Source organism: Thalia democratica, chromosome 1 (assembly GCF_965202585.1).
Source record: "Thalia democratica chromosome 1, ktThaDemo2.hap1.1, whole genome shotgun sequence".
NCBI lineage: Eukaryota > Metazoa > Chordata > Thaliacea > Salpida > Salpidae > Thalia > Thalia democratica.
In genome coordinates, this window is record NC_139165.1 from 42,447,590 (window position 1) to 42,465,892 (window position 18,303).

Below are 18,303 nucleotides of genomic sequence, written 5' to 3' on the forward strand. Positions count from 1 at the left end.
ATAATAATACTGTGCTCACAAGTCACAAGTAATAAATTTTTAGCATTTAACTAAACTACTTATTGTATGTTTTAAATAACTAGTAGAATCTAATTTTCATAATCACCGATTAAATGAAATGAGGATTCTAACATTATGACTGGACATTTTCTAAGATAAATTTAAACTGCTTAGGTGTGCGACTCGCTAATTAAAAGATTTTTTGTACACAACGCCCTTGGATAAAAGTTTTTGAGCGATTTTTTTGTCCTTCAATAAATAAGAATGTGAACAATATTTAAAATAAATACACTTTTAATAAAATCTACTGAAGTCTGAACAAATCTTTGTATCTATCTAGTTTTTTAAATACTAAATATGTTTATTATTTAAAGTAATTATGGTTAAGATTTTTTTTTGTTTGAAGTATTAATTTTAAGTGAATAGTTAGATTAATAGTTTTAATAGTAAGAAGGTTATAAATTAACTAATAACTGAATAAAATTTTAAACTTTACTATATAACAAGAATTTTCGTTTAAATGTTGTCTATTTATAAAAATTCGTCAAAAACTTAAGGTAATTGCTTTTTAATTGAATTAATTTGAGTTAGTATTCAATAATTTGAGTTAGTAACTATCTACAAAATATATTATAGATTCGGTTGTTTGTAACAAATAACTTGCCACTACCAAGTGAAAATTTTATAAATAGTTAAAAAATCAATTTACTTTTTAACGAAATCGAACATAGGTGTTTTAATTTGAAAATAATTTATAAAATATAGAAAAAGGTTAAAAAAAATCATGACCTGATTTACAGTATATTCTTCCATTAATTAAGAAAAAAAAAGCAATTTTATTTAAAGCTAAGTAAAAAAAATAGTAATTTAATTATTTTGTAAAACATTTACACTATACAATATCGTTTTTTAAATTAAAAAATTTAAACTAAAGAATTAATTCTTTTTTATAGTTTTTATCCTTTTTAATTAAGTAGCTTTTTTTTTTTTGTTTGCATAAATTCTTTTGTTTTTTTTAAAATTAACGATCTTTTATTATTCACTTTCCTTTTTTGATGCTGAATTGACTTATTAGCTTACATATTGTCTTTAATTAGTTTGAGTTGAACTTTGAAAAATAGTACTTAACTGCATATTTTGTGCTCAGTAAAGCTTAATGAACCAGTAAAAACTGGTGTATATTTAAAGGAAAAAAGTTCACGTTTGGCAAGACACCCAAAAATCTTAGCCAATTAAGATCTCAATGAGTTTGAGAAGTTTCTTGGAATTCTGAACAAAAAAGACTAAAAAACCTTGAAGTTAAAATTTGTTTTACACGTAAAGTAACAAAGTCTTGGTTTGGTATAAAAATATATCATAAAGATTAAAAAAAGTTTTGTAGCATTATTATTTTTTTATTAAAAAAGTATATTTAAAGTAGTATTTTAGTATCTTTTCAATGTAGTTGTACTAACTGAAACAGTTTTTTTTTACCTTAAGTTTAATTTTCTACTAAAAATTGACCAAAAAATATGTTTTTTAAAACCTAGAGGGAATTTATTTAACCTGAAAGAAAATGACAAAAAACCCTGTGAAAGTTTCAATGTGAAAAATTTACTTATTTATGTACACACTAGTGGCAAACTTTTAGAAACACTTGTTAAGGATATAAAAGACACAAACTCATCCAACAACTTTAGTTACAAATTTAATCCTTCATACAGCATCTATCAGCTCTAAATAAATAATGCACCTTTAAAAATTTTAATTAACATTATGCATTTGTTACTCTAGAATGCAGGTTTTTATTTTATTTTAGTCGCAATCATGTGAATAACTGTAAATAAGATCATCAGAAAAAAAAATCCACAAAGCTATAAGTGTGGTATATTTGAACTCAAAAATCTAGTAAGTATTAAAGTTGCTGTATATATCTATTATGTTAAATATTTGTTTGTTTATTTGTGATAATATTAATTATTAAGTATTTTTGATTATTTTACAACTAAATTCTAAAATTTTGATTCAAATTAAAAAATCTAAATCAAAATAATTTAAAAAGTTTTGATAAAATGTTTTACTGAGATTTGCTTAATACAAATATGTTTACTTTTTTGATTAATGATAAACTTATTAATTATTGTAAAAAATCTTTTATATATAAAATTATTTAAGAAAGGTTATATAATGGTTATAACTTAAAACTATTTGATCCAGACAGTAAATAGATCCTAATAAGGTAAAGTAGTGTGAAATTACACTAAGAGCATAACTTATAAATATATTTAAATATAAAATTTTTAAGTACACTTATATATTTGTAAATTTTAAAAGTATCTTTGAACAAAAGTTATTAGTGTTTTTAGTTTTATATATAATTAATTCAATTTTTGTTCAATTATAGCATTATATACACAAGTTTTAAGTTTTTATACTTTAGTCCAACTGTAAACGGCAAATTTAAATTTTCCAATTGTAAGAAATTTTATTCCTCTTTAAACTTATGTTAATCAATGAACTTTAATAAAAAAAATGCAACTTAAATATTTTTTCACTCAAATCTACACATAATTAAAAGTTAAAAGCTAAACAAAAAAATTAATACCTACACTGGGCTCAAATCTCACTAAACTAAAATAGGGATCTATAAATTTGTAATATTATAAAAAAAAGTGGTTTGTATATTTTAAGAAAGAAAATTTTAATGTTGGCTAAGAATTTATCAAAACAATTTTTCAAACTAATCAAAATATACTTATCAAAACACATGTCATGAGATTTAAATTATTAGTTTTCTTAAATATTTTTTGTTGTTTCCTTTTTATTATATTCTAGGTATTTTTTAAGTTCATATCTCAACTTTATTTTTTGTTATAAGGGTATAGGGAGGGGTAAACACTTTTTTCAAATTTAGTCTTGCTTTTTACATAAATAGCTACTTGTTACTTTTTACTGCTTGTTAAATTTCAAAATAACTTAACTTTGAGGTATAAGCGATCAAAATTAAACCGATCATCAGGTTGTTTATGGGAGGTAAGCTTACAGGGCAAAATTTATGTCCTCCTTCAGTTAATGAGCATTTGTTTTAAACTGTATCAGAGTAAGCTTAAGTAATTTTTAAACTACTTGTATAAAACAAATTTTAAAATTTTTATAGAAAAAAAAATTAATAAACAAAAAAAAACTTGTTTTTTAAATTTTGGTGATAATATTTTTATGGGTTGTTTTCAAAAATCTGCTTCCTACAAGTTGATGTTGTAATATAAAACACATTTCCTGAAAATTTGAATTAAATTGCTTTAAAAATGAAGGAGGAGATAGATTTTTAGTGAATTTTTCAAAATTCAGAGAAAATTAGTCTTAAAAATTTTTGATTCCATACAGTTGTATCAGTTTTTTTTTTACTAAACTTATTATATTTCAAAGTTTGTTTAAAACTCTTTTCTTCTATGAAAAACATTTTATAATATCTATGTATATACTCTGAGTTTTGAAATAAGAGATTTTTTATAATAAAAAAATATTGGACGCTCCCCTACCTATGCTCTTGACTGCTTGGTAATATTTATTAAATTTGAAATGAAGTAAGAGTTTTTTTTGTAACTTGCTAAATAAATAAAAATTCAAGATAAAAGTTTTTACAGGCTTACACCAGCTAAAACTGTATGTGAACTAAATAAAGAAAGTCATAAATGGAGCATAATGTGTTTGTTTTATTAGAATCTACTAAGTCATAAGTTTTTATTAATAAATGCGTTTCAAAAAGGGTTACCAAACACTCAGGATAACTCAGACTAGCCAAGAACTTTTTTTAAAAGCTCAAACCTACTCAGGCTACTTTTAGTTTCTTTTAAAGACTCAGGCTAGTTTTGATATTTTTTATAGATCATATTTTAGTTTTTACTTTTTGAATACTATTTTATTAAAATTTATAATTTATTACCATTTGTTTGTTTATTTTTATGTTTTTAACCTTGAATTTACTTCTTATAGTTTTCTAAATTCAATTTTTCTAACTTAAGCTGACTTTTTTCTTTGAAGAGTAGCAACCGTGTTACAAACTTCATGCGTGTTTTTTTCAAAATCTTTGTTAGTTGAGCAGTTTGAAAGCAAAAAAAGTTAAGAAACAGGCAACCCTGTTATTAGAATCTTGTTTTTTTTCAATTACTAGTTATCAAAGAAAAAAAATCAAAAGTGGTTATTTCCAGTTGCAGGCCTACTGTGATATGCTAAATATTTTACCATATGTTTTTACACTTTATTATACAATTTTCTATCTTAGATATGTAGAAACACTTTGTTGCTATTATCTAAGGGTAAAATGGGATGCTTAAAAGCTTCCAAAAGCTCAGCTGTAATAAAGTGTTAATAATAAATACTTTTAACTAGTGTTATTAATTTTTTGTTGATAATTTAGGTGTTAACAAGTTTCTATGTAACCTGGAAACTTTAGAAAATTAGAGTTTGACAATCTAGGCAAAAATAAAATTAGAAAAACCTAAAATTTCAGAAATTTTAAAACTAAAAACCTCCAAACATAAAAAATCCAAATCTGTACAGAGATATTCCCAAGTTCTTAAAAAATAAAAAAAAGTCCAGTGAACTTTTTTTTGATTAAAAAGACAAACATAAACTTAGTTTTAATTTTTATTTTTACCACTACTTGTGTTATACCAGTGCTATGGACTTAAAACAATCTTTAACTTGGACTAAAAAGAGCTTGATACAAACAAGTTTTAAATACAGTGAATATATCTAAAATAGCAGTACAGTAGCTTAACAATAATTTTGAACTATTAAGTATTTTAAATCTCAAAACTACTTTTTACTTAAAAGAGACAGCAAAAATGATATTTTAAAATAACGTCAACAAATCAGAAATTAAAAAAAAAACTGTCTAAAAAACCAGGGGCTTTATGTAAAATTAAATAAAATTAGCTGATTTATTTCCAAAGAAAAAAGTTAGAAAACTAAGATCAGAAATTTTGAATTTAAGAAAGTTAATGTTTAAACGTTTAGTTTAAGGGCACAGGGGGGGATACAACATTTTTTTTTACTAAAAATAACATTGGATGTTATATAAAAGCTTAAAGTACAAACTACAAGCCAGTTTTTATAGAATCAAAAAATCTTATTTAACTTTTGAGATATTGTAATTTTTATAAAAAGTTTCTAATACAAACGTATGGACCGCAAATTTTTTTAAAGTTATTTAAAAATCTATCTTCTCCTTCATTTTTTGAGCTAGAGACCTCAAATTTTCAGGAAATGTTCCTTTTCTAATTTGAAAGACTTTGAATTTTGGAATATAAAAAAAAAAATTAAACAAAAAAAAAACAAAAAAGATAGGTAGTTTTTTTAATAAAAACTTATTTTTTTATAATTAAATTAATTCGTGCATTCAGTCTTTTTAAATTTAAAAATACTCTTTCTGTGAAAATTTGAAGAAGATTGCTTAAAAAGTGAAGGAGGAAATAGATTTTTAGTAAAATGGTTTTTTTTTTGCGTTTTTAGTTTGAGCCTTCCATTAGGAACCTATTGAGGTCGGCAAATTTGATCGCTCATATCTCAAAAATTACTTATATTTTTTTCAAGCGGTATAAATGTCTGATAGCTCTGATAAAACTCCATAAAATAAGATCAACTTGTAAAAATCAAGGTGGACCCCCCCTATGCCCTTAATCTAGTATGAATAGAATTTTATGGTATTACTTTAAAAACTAAAACCCAGAGGTTTTAAATTGATTATAGACAAAAAATTTTAGACTACAATAACTTAATACTTGTTTAGTTTTCCCTTTCTTTCTTACTTTATTTTTATTTTCCTTGCCTTTCTAAAGCAGTATAAAAAATAGTATAAAAACCATAAAGCTGTGGATATGTAAAGTCTGAAATAAACACAACTTTTCACTCTTAATAACTAAAAAATTTAATTTGGTTATTTTAGAATGAAATTATTATTTTAAATCATGTTTTTGTGTACAACAATAATATATATATGTGTTAAGGGCATAGGGGGGGGGGGTAAACACCCTTTTTTGGTTTTTGATCTTATTTTATATAGTTTTTACTAAGCTACAAGATGCTTTTTACTGATTTAAAAAAATCAAAATAATTTTTGAGATATAGCCGGTCAAAGTCGGGCGGCAACAATAGGATCCTTATGGGAGGCGCAAACTAAAACCGCAAATAACTAGAAATCACTAAAAATCTATCTCCTCATACGTTTTTTGAGATAACTACCTCAAATTTTCAGGAAATGTTCCTTGATATATTTAAAAAATTCTGTCAGAACCGAATTTAAAAAAATTAAAAAATAAAAATTTTATAACAAAAAAAAAAAAAGTTTCCTTGTTACTTTTTATATAGAATTTTTATTTTTTAATTTTAAAAAATTTCTTTCCGACAGAATTTTCTAAATATATCAAGGAACATTTCCTAAAAATTTGAGGAAGTTATCTCAAACAACGTAGGAGAAGATAGATTTTTAGTGAAATAGTCTATTTTTGCAATTTAAGTTTGCGCCTCTCATTAGGAACCTATTGCTGCCTCTGACTTTGACCAGCCATATCTCAAAAATTATTTTGAATTTTTTAAATATGTAAAAAGCATTTTGTAGCTTAGTAAAAACTATATAAAATAAGATCAAAAACCAAAAAAGGTTTTTTACCCCCCCTATGCCCTTAAGACTTTAAACAGGGTTGCCACACATGCAAGGTACTCTGTATACTTAGAAAAACTCAGGATATTTTGAAATATTTGGAAATCTCTGGGTATTATAATTTTTATTAAACTCAGGCTGAATGAGGATAGTTTCAAGATTTATAAAATCTCAGAACAGAAGAATAACAGAGAACTGGAATTTAGAAGCATATTTATACAGCTTTTCTCTTTCTTTTTTAATAGAAAATTGAACATCTGTTGCAAGTAGTTTGTGCCAGAGGCAAGAAACTCTTTTAAGGGTTTTAAATAACTCCTTTAATTCAAGATAGTTAAAGGCAGGGTTTTCCAAACTTTTTTTTCAAAAGGCCCCCATTAAAGAATTAAAAAAAGCTATGGCCTTCTCCTTCCTCAAATACTACCAATAAAACTGCTTAAAATCTTTTCTTCTTTTCTTCACCATTTAAACCGCTTAAGACCTTTTTTTGCTCTTCATTATCAACTCCAGAATATCTAGTGTAAGTTTTTAATTATGGCCTCATGGCCCCAATGTAACCCCTTTACTGCTCTTGGCCCAGTTTGGAAAACCCTGGTTTAAGATAGTTCAGGATAGTTTTTTGACTAAATAGTGGCAACCATGTGTAAGTATATTCTAACTTTTAGTTGTTTTATACAATATAATTATTGTAGAAGTATATTGTAAAATATTTGTTTAATATTTGATTTTTAGGTTTATAGTCATAAGCAATTCCCTCTTAAAGAATTAAAATTAGTATTAAAATTACTATTTAAAGTTATTTTCATTATTAAATCATTAAAAATAAACAGACCACACTTAAAAATTCTTTACAAATCAAATGGACTCCAGTTCTGATTCTGAAAGTGAAAAAGCCCCTCCTCCGGGCCAACCATGGAGTGAATCTGAGGAAGAGGTTTCAGATGAGGAAATGCCTTCAGATGATTACGACAAGAAGCTCAGCTGGGCCATCAGGAAAGACACCGAACTGTTCAAGAGCATGCTGCTGGAATCCCCCAAGCTGGCCACCAAGAAACTTGACGATGGCTACACCTGCTTGCACATGGCCACCTCAGAAGGCAACCTGGAAGCTGTGAAGGTGTTGCTTGAAGCAGGAGCTTACGTGAACAGCGTCAACAATGATGGGTGGACTGCTCTGCACAGTGCCTGCAAGTGGAACCACGTGGAAATTGCAAAAGCACTTTTGAACCAGGGAGCAGACTGCAACGTGAAGACAAACGGGGACCTTTCTCCTATTCACATCTGCTCCAACAACAGCGACCCCGGCAAGCTGTTGTCCATGATTCTGTCCAGGAGGTGTGTCGAGATCAAGCAGAAGAGCCAGGGGGATGACACGCCTGAGGAACTGTGTGAAAGATACAACAAATGCTCCCATTTGCTTGAAATGCAGGCTGACTACCTCAATAACTTTTAAACTTTCATATGTACTGAATAGACTTCTAGGCAAAAACTGTTATCAATTTAATGTGTTTTGAGGCTAATTAAGAATAAAGAAAGTATAAAATGCTATTTTAATTTATAAATTACTAAAACTAAGTTTCTTATTCCTACTTACAACAAAATTAAGTTTTGTTTGAGTTAGCAAGAAATTTTAAACAGTTTCTTTAGGTTACAGAAAACTTTAAAAATATAATTAATTATTTTTTTTTGGTGCTTTTAAAATTTAAATACAAAAATTTATCAGGTACAAGTAATTTGTAAACTCCAATAAACATTATCCATTTATTTAAAGCAACTGTAAGATTTTTAAGTTTTTTAAAATAGTGTTTTTAAAGTTAGAAGCATGCTGATTTATCAAATTGCTTAATTTATCAAATGATTTATGCTTACTGTAAACGTTTTTTTTTCACCTTAGGTTTAAAATGTTCTAAAAATTGTTTTATTATTCTAGTTGGAAATATATTAGTAGGTATGTAAAATGAAGTTTTTCAAGTTGTTCAATATTACAGCTAAAGCAATTAAATACTTTAATTTGATACATTAATTTTATTCAAAACTAAAATTTTATTTTAGATTTATTATGTTTGTTAAACTTTCTAAAATTTTTATCAATCACCAATATGTTTTAGTAAAACAAGTTGAAAAGTTAAGCAAAATAATAATATTTTGTTTTATTTAATTTTATTTCTAAAAAACAAGTATGTACTGTTGTTATTATTTAGTTTTTATGTTAATTTCAAACAATTTTTGTGTAATTTTTTTTTGATATTTACCTTTTTTTTTACAAGGCAATTCGCAGTATAGGTTAAACCTAAAAACAGTTTAAAATAATGAGCATGTTGTACATGTAAAAGTGAAAGTAATTAATAGTGTAAATACATTTGTTAAAATTTTTTGATTGATTATATCAAATAGATTATCTATGTTTCAATTTCTAATGAAATTTATTTATCTTTAAGAATGTCAGATATTATTTTTAAGAATTTACTGTGCTCCTAGTTCACAAACTTTTTCATAACTACTTTAAATTCTCGCAGTAAAACAACTTCATATACACATAATAACAACAAACATTCACCACAGATCAGTTTCAAAGTATAATGATGGAGTTGAGGCCGAACAACACTTTGTACGTGAACAATTTGAACGAGAAGGTGAAAATTGACGTCTTGAAGAGGGACTTGCATTCAATATTCCGGCAGTTTGGCGAAATCGTCGAAATTTTGGCGAGCAAAACTCTTCGTAGGAGGGGCCAGGCTTACATCGTGTTCAAGCAGATACCCATGGCCACCAAAGCTCTCAGCAGCATGCAGGTATTTTTTAATGTGTTTAATCAAAAACTAGTGCGAATCGAGCCTTTATGTTGTTCTTATTCAATATTTGAAACAGTTTGATTTTTTTTTCTTATGGGTTTGTATTTAAATTTTAGTTTACCTTGAAAATCAAAATAGCTTTTGTAAACCACATGAACGTTTTTCGGTAAATTCAACATAATTTAATCATTTTTACCATTAGAAATGGTTTGATTTTTATTTATCTTGAAAAAAAAAATTTAGTGTATATTCTATGTTGTTTAGTTTTGAAAATCAAATTAGCTTGGATGGGTTTTGTAAATAATACGTTTCAATTCAACACTCAATGCAACCATCTTCAATCAATAATTTCATTTTTTTTCCTTCAATGTAGGTTCATACTTAAACTTAATTTAGTTTGTTATTCAATCAACGCAGGGCTTCCCGTTCATGGACAAGCCGATGCGCATCGCGTACGCCAAGAAGGACTCGAACGTCATCGCCAAGCTGAAGGGCACGTACGTGGAGAGGAGCAAGGAGGAGAAGAGGAAGTACAGGAAGGAGCAGCAGAAGATCAGGAGCGAGATGATGGAGCAGGGGATCAACAACCCGCCAAATCACATTCTCTTCGTCAGCAACCTTCCATTGAACACGCAGGTAATTGTATGGTTATTATTGTTTTTATTAATATTATACATGTTTATTAAATACCCGCCTAAACTACCTGAATACGCAGGTATTTGAAAACATTATTATTTTTGCTATGTTATAAACAATCCGCCCAACTACGCAATCTTCATCAGCAACCTGCCTCTGAATACGCAAGTATAAATGATTAAAACATAGTAATTATTTACCAGTCATCCTCGATGTGAAAACAAACATTATTGTGCTGTATTGGAAATATATACACTCATTAAAAAAATACTCTAACCACTACTAACCCGGAGTCTAGATCGTTCTTTAAGCTTCTTGTTTGTTTTTATTAATACCTTTACACTTAAAACATGAACTTAAAAATTTTAAACCGCCACTGTTGTGTGCAGGCAAAACTAACACTACAAAACTCATACAAACGTTGTAAAACAAAACAAACATTACAGCACGGTTGGCTGCACATGCTGTTCAGCAAGTTCGCCGGTTTGAAGGAAGTTAGGCTCGTACCGAACAGACCAGGTATCGGATTCGTCGAGTTCAATAGCGAGCAGGAGGCTTCTGAGGCGCGCAAGGCAACCAACGACTTCAGGATATCCCCCACCGTGTCCATGAAGGTCATCTTCGCCAAAAAGTGAACTTGATGCGGTGTTTTTTAGATAATTATTTTTTAAATAGCAGTTTTTCATACAAGTAGGCGTCAATTGCGTTCCTTTGTTTTTTATTTCTATTTCACATGGTTTTAACGTTGTAATGTTTTTAAAACTAGTAGGACTAATATTTTTTTTTTAACATGAGTTTTTCAATAAACATACAGTAAAGGAGAGAATCGATAATTTATTATTATGTGAAACTAAATGTTTTTGATTGTATGTAATTGTGTGATAACAATTTAATAAACTATTAGAGCACATGACAGTTGCTTTGTGTTTAGTATGACATTGTTGTAGGAATATAAATCAATCCATCAGAAAACGTATACATAAACTTGACATTTAGTTTTACAGACTTAAGTTTAGAAAAAAACATAACACTTGGTTGGCTTACACTAGGGCTACTCTTGGTAACTATTTTGAAATTTGTGAAAATCTCAGGCTAACTCCGGCCAACTCAGGCCAACTCAGGCTAGTTTGAACTTTTTTCTTTTTGATTTCCTTTTAAAGAACTTTGGATACTGTTCATAAATGTCAGACTAGTTTTTATTTCAGTAATTATTTTCATAAAAGTTATTAATTCTAAGTCCTTGTGTTGTTGTTTTTAGGTTTTAAACCTTGGTTAACAGTTTATTTTTTTAGTTTTTGACTCATATTCATATTTAAATGTTGTCACTCAGGATCGCTTTGTAACTCTAGTTTTTGTCACTCTAGCTGGCGTTTTTGCCTAAAAAAGTTGCAACCTTGATATTAACTGTTGTCTGGGTTGTTCAGGCTATCTAAAATTTAGAAAAATATTTAGCTAGTTAGATTTTTTTGAGAGAAACTCAGGCCGATTCATTTTTTTTTTGAAAAGATAAGGCTAGTTTTTGATAAGTTGAATAAAACTGAGTTGATTTAGTTTTCAATTTTTTTGTTTTCTTACTAAGCCTATGTTGTACCATTTAGTTATTTACTTTTTAATTATTTATTAGATAAAGTCTCTCAATTGCTGCTAGCTTTACTTTTCTTTAAAACTTTAACGTCGAAATTTTTTCGTCACTAAATTTTTATTTACTTTTGGTAATTTTTTTCTATATACTATGTTAGTTATAAATACTAAAAGCCAAATAAGTAAAAAAAAGTATAGGAAGATGAAACAAGAAAACAATAGTTTTTATCACATCTGAAATAAATTAAATTGTTTATGTTGCCAACAAGTCTTTCTACATTATATCAGGCCATAAAATTTTCAAAATTCTTATACAGTTATTTTATCATAGTAACTGCACGAATTATTACAGAACAGTAGTTTAAGTTATGGTCTGTAAACGTATTTTACTTTGTGTTTCTATGAATTTAGTCTCTGTTAAAATTTTCGTAAAAAAAAAACAGTACAAAGTACTACGTTTTATATATATATATTGAAGCTTAATTTTTAAAGCCCTATGATTTTTAGTTATTTTGTGAAGTTTAGGAATAAAAAAGTAGCTTAGCTACTACAGTTTTATAAATTTTAGTTTAGAAAGTAAATAAGTTACAACTCAGGCTAAGTTGTATTCAGTTATCAATGTTTAAACAACTTTACTTAAATAACCGTTATTTTCTTATTTTAGATTTGAATTATCATATGAAGTCATGTACTTTGGATTTAATTTATTATTTTTTAAATTTGAACCAAAAATTACTATGTTGGTAGCTATAACTGAGTATTTACGCGTTGTACAGTTTATGGATATTTTTTTTCATAATATCAGGGTTGCCAAAAAACTTGTAATTTTGAGAAAACCTGCAATTTTGAACAACTTTAAAATTTTAGCAGAAAATTTTGATTTGACACAAAATATCTATAGTACAGATTAAATTTTTTGTCATCTTAAACATTTTTTATATTAAAAACACATTTAAAGAAGCTTTATAATATCTTTTTAATGTCTTTATACTTCTTAACATTAATTTTTACCTTAAACTTAATTTTAAAATAAAAATAGACCCTAAAACGTATAATTTTAAAACCCCGGAAAACTTTTGCCAAAGACATTTGTCAAACCTGTAATGAATACCTTTAAATAATTCCTAATTTTTTTATAAATCTTATTACATCATTACATAACAAAAGTAATTTAGTAAGTAGAGAAGATCCAGCTATTTTTTTAGGGCCTTTTAATTTAGTCAACTGTATTTCAGGTAGGTCAGGTATTTGAGTCTTTTAAAAACTTTTTAGTAGTTTTATATTAGGCGTCTAAGAAATTTTTTCTTAATATTGATATGTAGTTATTTTAGCAGTAATCTATCTCTCAGTAAGCTCTTAGGGGCAAAACCATTAAAGAATATTCACTATTTCTTGACTTCAATTTAAAATTAGGACTCATTGAGTATGCACTTTCGGTTAAAATTTTAGCCGTGTTTAAAGTAAATACTTAAGCTGAACATTATTGTATTTTTTAAAACATTAACAGAAAAGCTTTTTAAATTATAGTTGTTTTTATGTATCTCTTCCCTGTGAAACATAATCTTAGCGTACATAAATTTATTTTATTTATTTTTTAATTTTAAGTCTTTAAGCTCTATCCTTTGCAGTCATTATGTAAAAAATAGCTTGTGCATGTAGATTTTAAAGTACCTACAAATAAAACATAACATCAAGAGTCGGCAGCCTGGTAGGCAGGTCACATTAGAAGATATTTTTTATTTCAAAATAATTGATATGTGTCTGAGTGAATATTTAATAAATAAAACACGTAGCAGTTAGCTGAAAAACACTATAAAAGCACATTCGTCAACTTGCTTGACTTGCATAACATTAAAAGTTAAACTTGCTCTAAGTACGTCAGTTTTTTAGTTAAATAGCACATAAAGCCTTGGTGCCACAGTTTGCTGATCCCTGCGTTACATGGACGTCTTTCACATTGAATAGTTTTTTTTTTTGATATATATAGTAATACAATATCTTTAATTAAGTTTAAACTATTAGCAGTCTGAGTTGGGTTACTAGAAATGAGAACAATAAAAAAGTTAAAAAAAAACTATATTGAATTTACAAAAACCTGTGAACACCTATATTTAAGTTCTATACGAGTGCTACTTATCTTTTGTTAAAATTTAAGTTCGATTTATTTATATAATGTACATGTTGGAACACAATTTAGATGCTAAAATAAATTTCGAAAATATATGCTTTTAGTAAGAAGCTCTTCCAATGTATACATTAATTGTAAAACCCTAATGATTAGGGTTTTCAGTTGTCATTTTAGCTTTTGAATTTGCTATTGATCGACTAGAACAAATGCTTAATTTTTTAAAATTTAGTATAAAAAGACATATTCTTTTAACTGTATCATATATTTTTTCCACGAGTTAGACTTAGTGTAAAATATGTAAGTGCTACTATACAGTTGTTTTGATGAAGGAAAGATATGAGTCATAAAATATTGGACTTTTTTGGCGATAACAGGGTGATAATTTAAACCTAAAGTTTAAACATTTAGATAAAAACAAAACCAAGAAAAACCTAGAATTTAGACAAAAAGTCTAATTTTCAATCATACATGTATAAAAGGAATATTTAAACTTAGATTAGAAATAAATATTACACACTAAAAAAAACTACACACTAATTCAGTTTTATTTATTAAATATAGTATACAAAGAAGCATTACAGCATCTTTTCAGTAGTTTTATACTACTAAAGAATGTTCTTACCTAAAATTAATTTCTACTGAAAAAAAAGACAAGAAAGCTTGCAATTTATAGAGTTTTTTTTAAAATAAGTTGCTACCCTGAAATAAGCTCCATACAGAGAGGTACAAAAGAAGCTCTTTAACAAAAGAACGACTTGGTATATTATGCGTAGAATATTCTACTGTAAGTTTTTTTTTGAATCAATGTTACTTTTATACCAAAACCTTTTTAGAAGTATATACTTTATAAATTCATTTTGTATTATAAAAAACAGTTGTTGTAGAAGTTCTTGTTTTAGTTATAAAAAGTCTATTAAAGTAAGCGTCGAAATTTTAACAAAAACTAGTAAAACATTAAAAAAGAAATTTAGGATTTTATTGAACAAGATTAGGAAATCGAAGCTCATAAATTTGATCTAAGGATCTGGATGTATAGGAAAACCTTTTGATCATCGAGCAACAAATGATTTATTTACTTTATCTTACTTGACTGTATAGAAAATATTTAAACAAAAATAATTATATCAAGTAGACATACAATTTGAAAAGAAAAAACAATTCATGTCTTTCAGCTCCGAAAAGCGTAAGATTAAAAAAAAAAAGTTTTTAAAAGGGTAGATGGTGTTTTTGCAAAGTTAATTAAAATCATATTTGTTAACTAGTTATAAAATTCAAAGGTTAACATATATTTATTTTATAAATAACAAACTATAATCTAAAAGTTATTGAAAAGACATTAAAAAATCATTTGAGTTTAAGAAGCAGATTTAAAAGTTTTAATAAATTAAATATCTCTTTTTAAGTTTTTTGTTTCAGGAATTGAGACAACTTTTTTAACCAAACTCTAACATTTAAAATATCTTAAGCTGTCCGTTTTTTTAATACAAAAATTATCAGCTTTCTATTTTCCTTTGCTCTCTAAAAAAATTGTTTTTTTAGTTGTAAATGTTATATATCTATACATGTAGATTTAATTATTAATTAAGCCATGTAAACAGACGAAGATAAATAAAAACACTTAAATACTAAAGCATTCTTTTTTTAATCTAAGAAATTAGAATAATTAATTTAGTTTTATACTTAAACAAGTAATTTCAGTTTCTGATTGGACAAATCAATATACTAAAAACAATTCATAGAATCTTTAAATGAAATATAAGCTATTATACTAAAAATAACCTTAAAATATATTCTTTTTAAGATTAAAAACTTTAGTCTCAATCTGCAAAGTTTTCATGGATGTAGCGAACTACTTAAAATGTAACTTTTGTCTATAACCATTTTAACTTAGATAGTTAAATGTACCAAAATTTATTGTCTACGAAAAAAGTTCTTGACTTTAGTTTTATAGCAACTCACTAGATTAAAATATCTACATTAAAAATTACAGCTCAAATATTTAAACAAATGTTTAATGGCGCTATAACTTTATACAACAAGTAATCCTATTGTATTAACACTGCTACTCAAGTTAATCCGCAATAAACTGATGTAAACTTTACTAATATTTTACTTAAAGTACTAAATACAAAAACGTTATACTAATGAACATTAATAAAAATTATTTAACAAAATTTTATACCAAGCCTAAGAGCAAATAATAAACAGTCTACTAACTAAAACTAGGAAAAATATTGCAAAAAAAAAACTCATATACAACATAAGTTTTAAAGTCTATATAAAAGTATTTAATTCTAGAAAATATTGTGCATTAAATATTTTTAAAATACTACTAAAAGTAAAACTCGAAAGCATACCTTAAACCCGTCGATTAAAATTTTAACTTTAAATACCATAAACAAATGAAACAAAAATGATACATCTGACTTTTTTATTCAGCTACCAAAACAAATCTAATTAGTCTCTTATTTAACAAAAATAAATTCTTTTACACAATCTGTTACAAGAACCTATCCAAATAGTAACAAAATTTTTCACTACGTTTAAAAACTGATACAAAAGTTCAATAGCAGATTAAAATTATATAGTATAGGGCTAGCTACCTATATATAAGTACTGAAAGTTGCAAATTATGACCTAAAATGAAAATACTTTGCACAATATATAGCAAACTAAGTAGTAATAATACTCCCAAACGTTATAGCTCAAAAAAAAAATTAGAACACTAACAATGTTTACACCAGTGGTTTTCAAGCTAATCAAAATCTGTGCACTCTAAAATGCAAAATAAAAATTCTTTGTACCCTAATATGCGAATATCTAGTATAAGTTTCAAATTTTCCTTAATATCTAGTGCAGGGTTTCCCAAACTTTTCTTCAACCTCAAACAACATTTCTCAAAAACTGCCTAACACTGTTTTTTTTTGCTCTCCGGAATATCTAGTGCAGGTTTCAAAATTTAGGATAATTTTTCAAGTTACGATACATGCACCCTAAAATAAAATTTGTGTACATTAGTGTGCACTGGTTCCCACTTTGAAGACCACTGGTTTACATAAATGTTATATTTTTTTGACATATATACAAAAAACTAATCATATACAGTTGTTCAAACAAAAAAATAAATTTCTATAGACTGTTTAGTTTATGTTTTCAATAATATTTCGGCCTGCGAAGATTCTTTTAACAAATCGGTGTGCGAAAGACTTTATGGTAAACTTAGCCCAGTACTTATAGTATAATACCGACTCTTAGGTAAAGTGTAGTTGGTTTTAAACAAAACATATTTATGTATTATACACAAGTAAAGCATATTTTTTTATTCACTCTATAAACAAGTTCTAGATATGATGTAACAAAACTTTCCGAAATAGAAAAAAAAACACTAGTAATAAAAAGCATCTCTGAAACACTAGAAAAAAACTTCCAACTATACAGTTTATGAAGTTCCGGCCAAGATTATTTTAAATTGAGTTACAAATATTAACTTCTTTTAAAATATATCATTGTGAACAAAACTTAAAGGTTTAAATTAGTGTGGCTAAAATCAAATCATTTTAAATATTGCTGAATTGATAAAAAAAAATCGCTAATATTGCACCTCTTTTGTTTCAAGAAACATGTTTTTTTAAAGTGAGTTTTTAGGGTCTTTGCAGGCACATGAAAAACATATTCTACTTTTTTTTCTAGACAAACAGCTCATTTTATGAAAATGTCAGCACTTAGCAACGTTATATTATGTAGATACGCAATGCTATATATGTGAATTAAATAAATTATAGTACTTTATAGAACTTGATCTTTAAATTTTAACTTCTTGACTTCTTGAATCAAAATATCACCTTAGCTTTGAAACAAAAAAATTTTTGACTTGGCGACTTTAAATTTTCTTGACATCAAAATTATACATAGTCTTGCTTGTTTAATATTTTTACTCTCTTCAATAACAGAATTTTGATTGTTAGTTGTTACTATTTAAAGTGTTTTAAGTTTAGTTTCTTTGGAAAATCTATAAAAAGAAGTTATCAACCTTGCTTATTTTACCTTTGTTTATCTTCATATTGATATTACTGATCACAAATTTAGTATTGGTATTTTCGGAGGTAAAGCAAGGTATCATTAGAAAATAATCTCATATTAACCTTTATTGGAAAAAAAATCATTAATATCCACAAAACTTAACATCGTGCCTTAAAAAAAGCCCTCAACTATTGTTATATATATAATTCCACGCAAAGAAGCATAAGTATTTATTACAGAAGATTAAATTCTATCTTTTTTTTTATTTCTTACAAAATTAACATTAAGTAATTTCATTTTATACTAAAAAAATGAAGGTATTTTACTCTTTTGCTAATTTTTTATTTTCAAAAAGTTTTTTTGGCAAACTAAGTTTCTCTAAAAGTTTCATACGTATGTTTTAAATGCTAAAAATTTAAATGAACTAGTGAGCAAAAACAAAACTATACAATGCAAATCAAAACAAATTATAATCTTAAGGTGAAAGCTAGGTGGTCACTTAGCTTTCA

At 26.5% G+C, this 18,303-nt stretch overlaps 2 protein-coding genes across 2 annotated transcripts; both read left to right on the top strand.

The window, feature by feature from the left end:
* Window positions 1–7,471: 7,471 nt before the first annotated feature.
* LOC145845088 (uncharacterized) lies at window positions 7,472–8,390 on the top strand. The gene has a single exon (XM_082952514.1). The coding sequence runs from the start codon at window positions 7,497–7,499 to the stop codon at window positions 8,088–8,090; it is 594 nt and encodes a 197-aa protein (XP_082808640.1). The 5' UTR covers window positions 7,472–7,496; the 3' UTR covers window positions 8,091–8,390.
* Window positions 8,391–8,566: 176 nt separating this feature from the next.
* Window positions 8,567–10,975, top strand: LOC145831478 (U1 small nuclear ribonucleoprotein A-like). Its single transcript, XM_082938751.1, has 4 exons — window positions 8,567–8,585; window positions 9,200–9,429; window positions 9,847–10,065; window positions 10,512–10,975. The coding sequence occupies exons 2-4, from the start codon at window positions 9,217–9,219 to the stop codon at window positions 10,698–10,700; spliced, it is 621 nt and encodes a 206-aa protein (XP_082794877.1). The 5' UTR covers window positions 8,567–8,585; window positions 9,200–9,216; the 3' UTR covers window positions 10,701–10,975.
* Window positions 10,976–18,303: the final 7,328 nt, after the last annotated feature.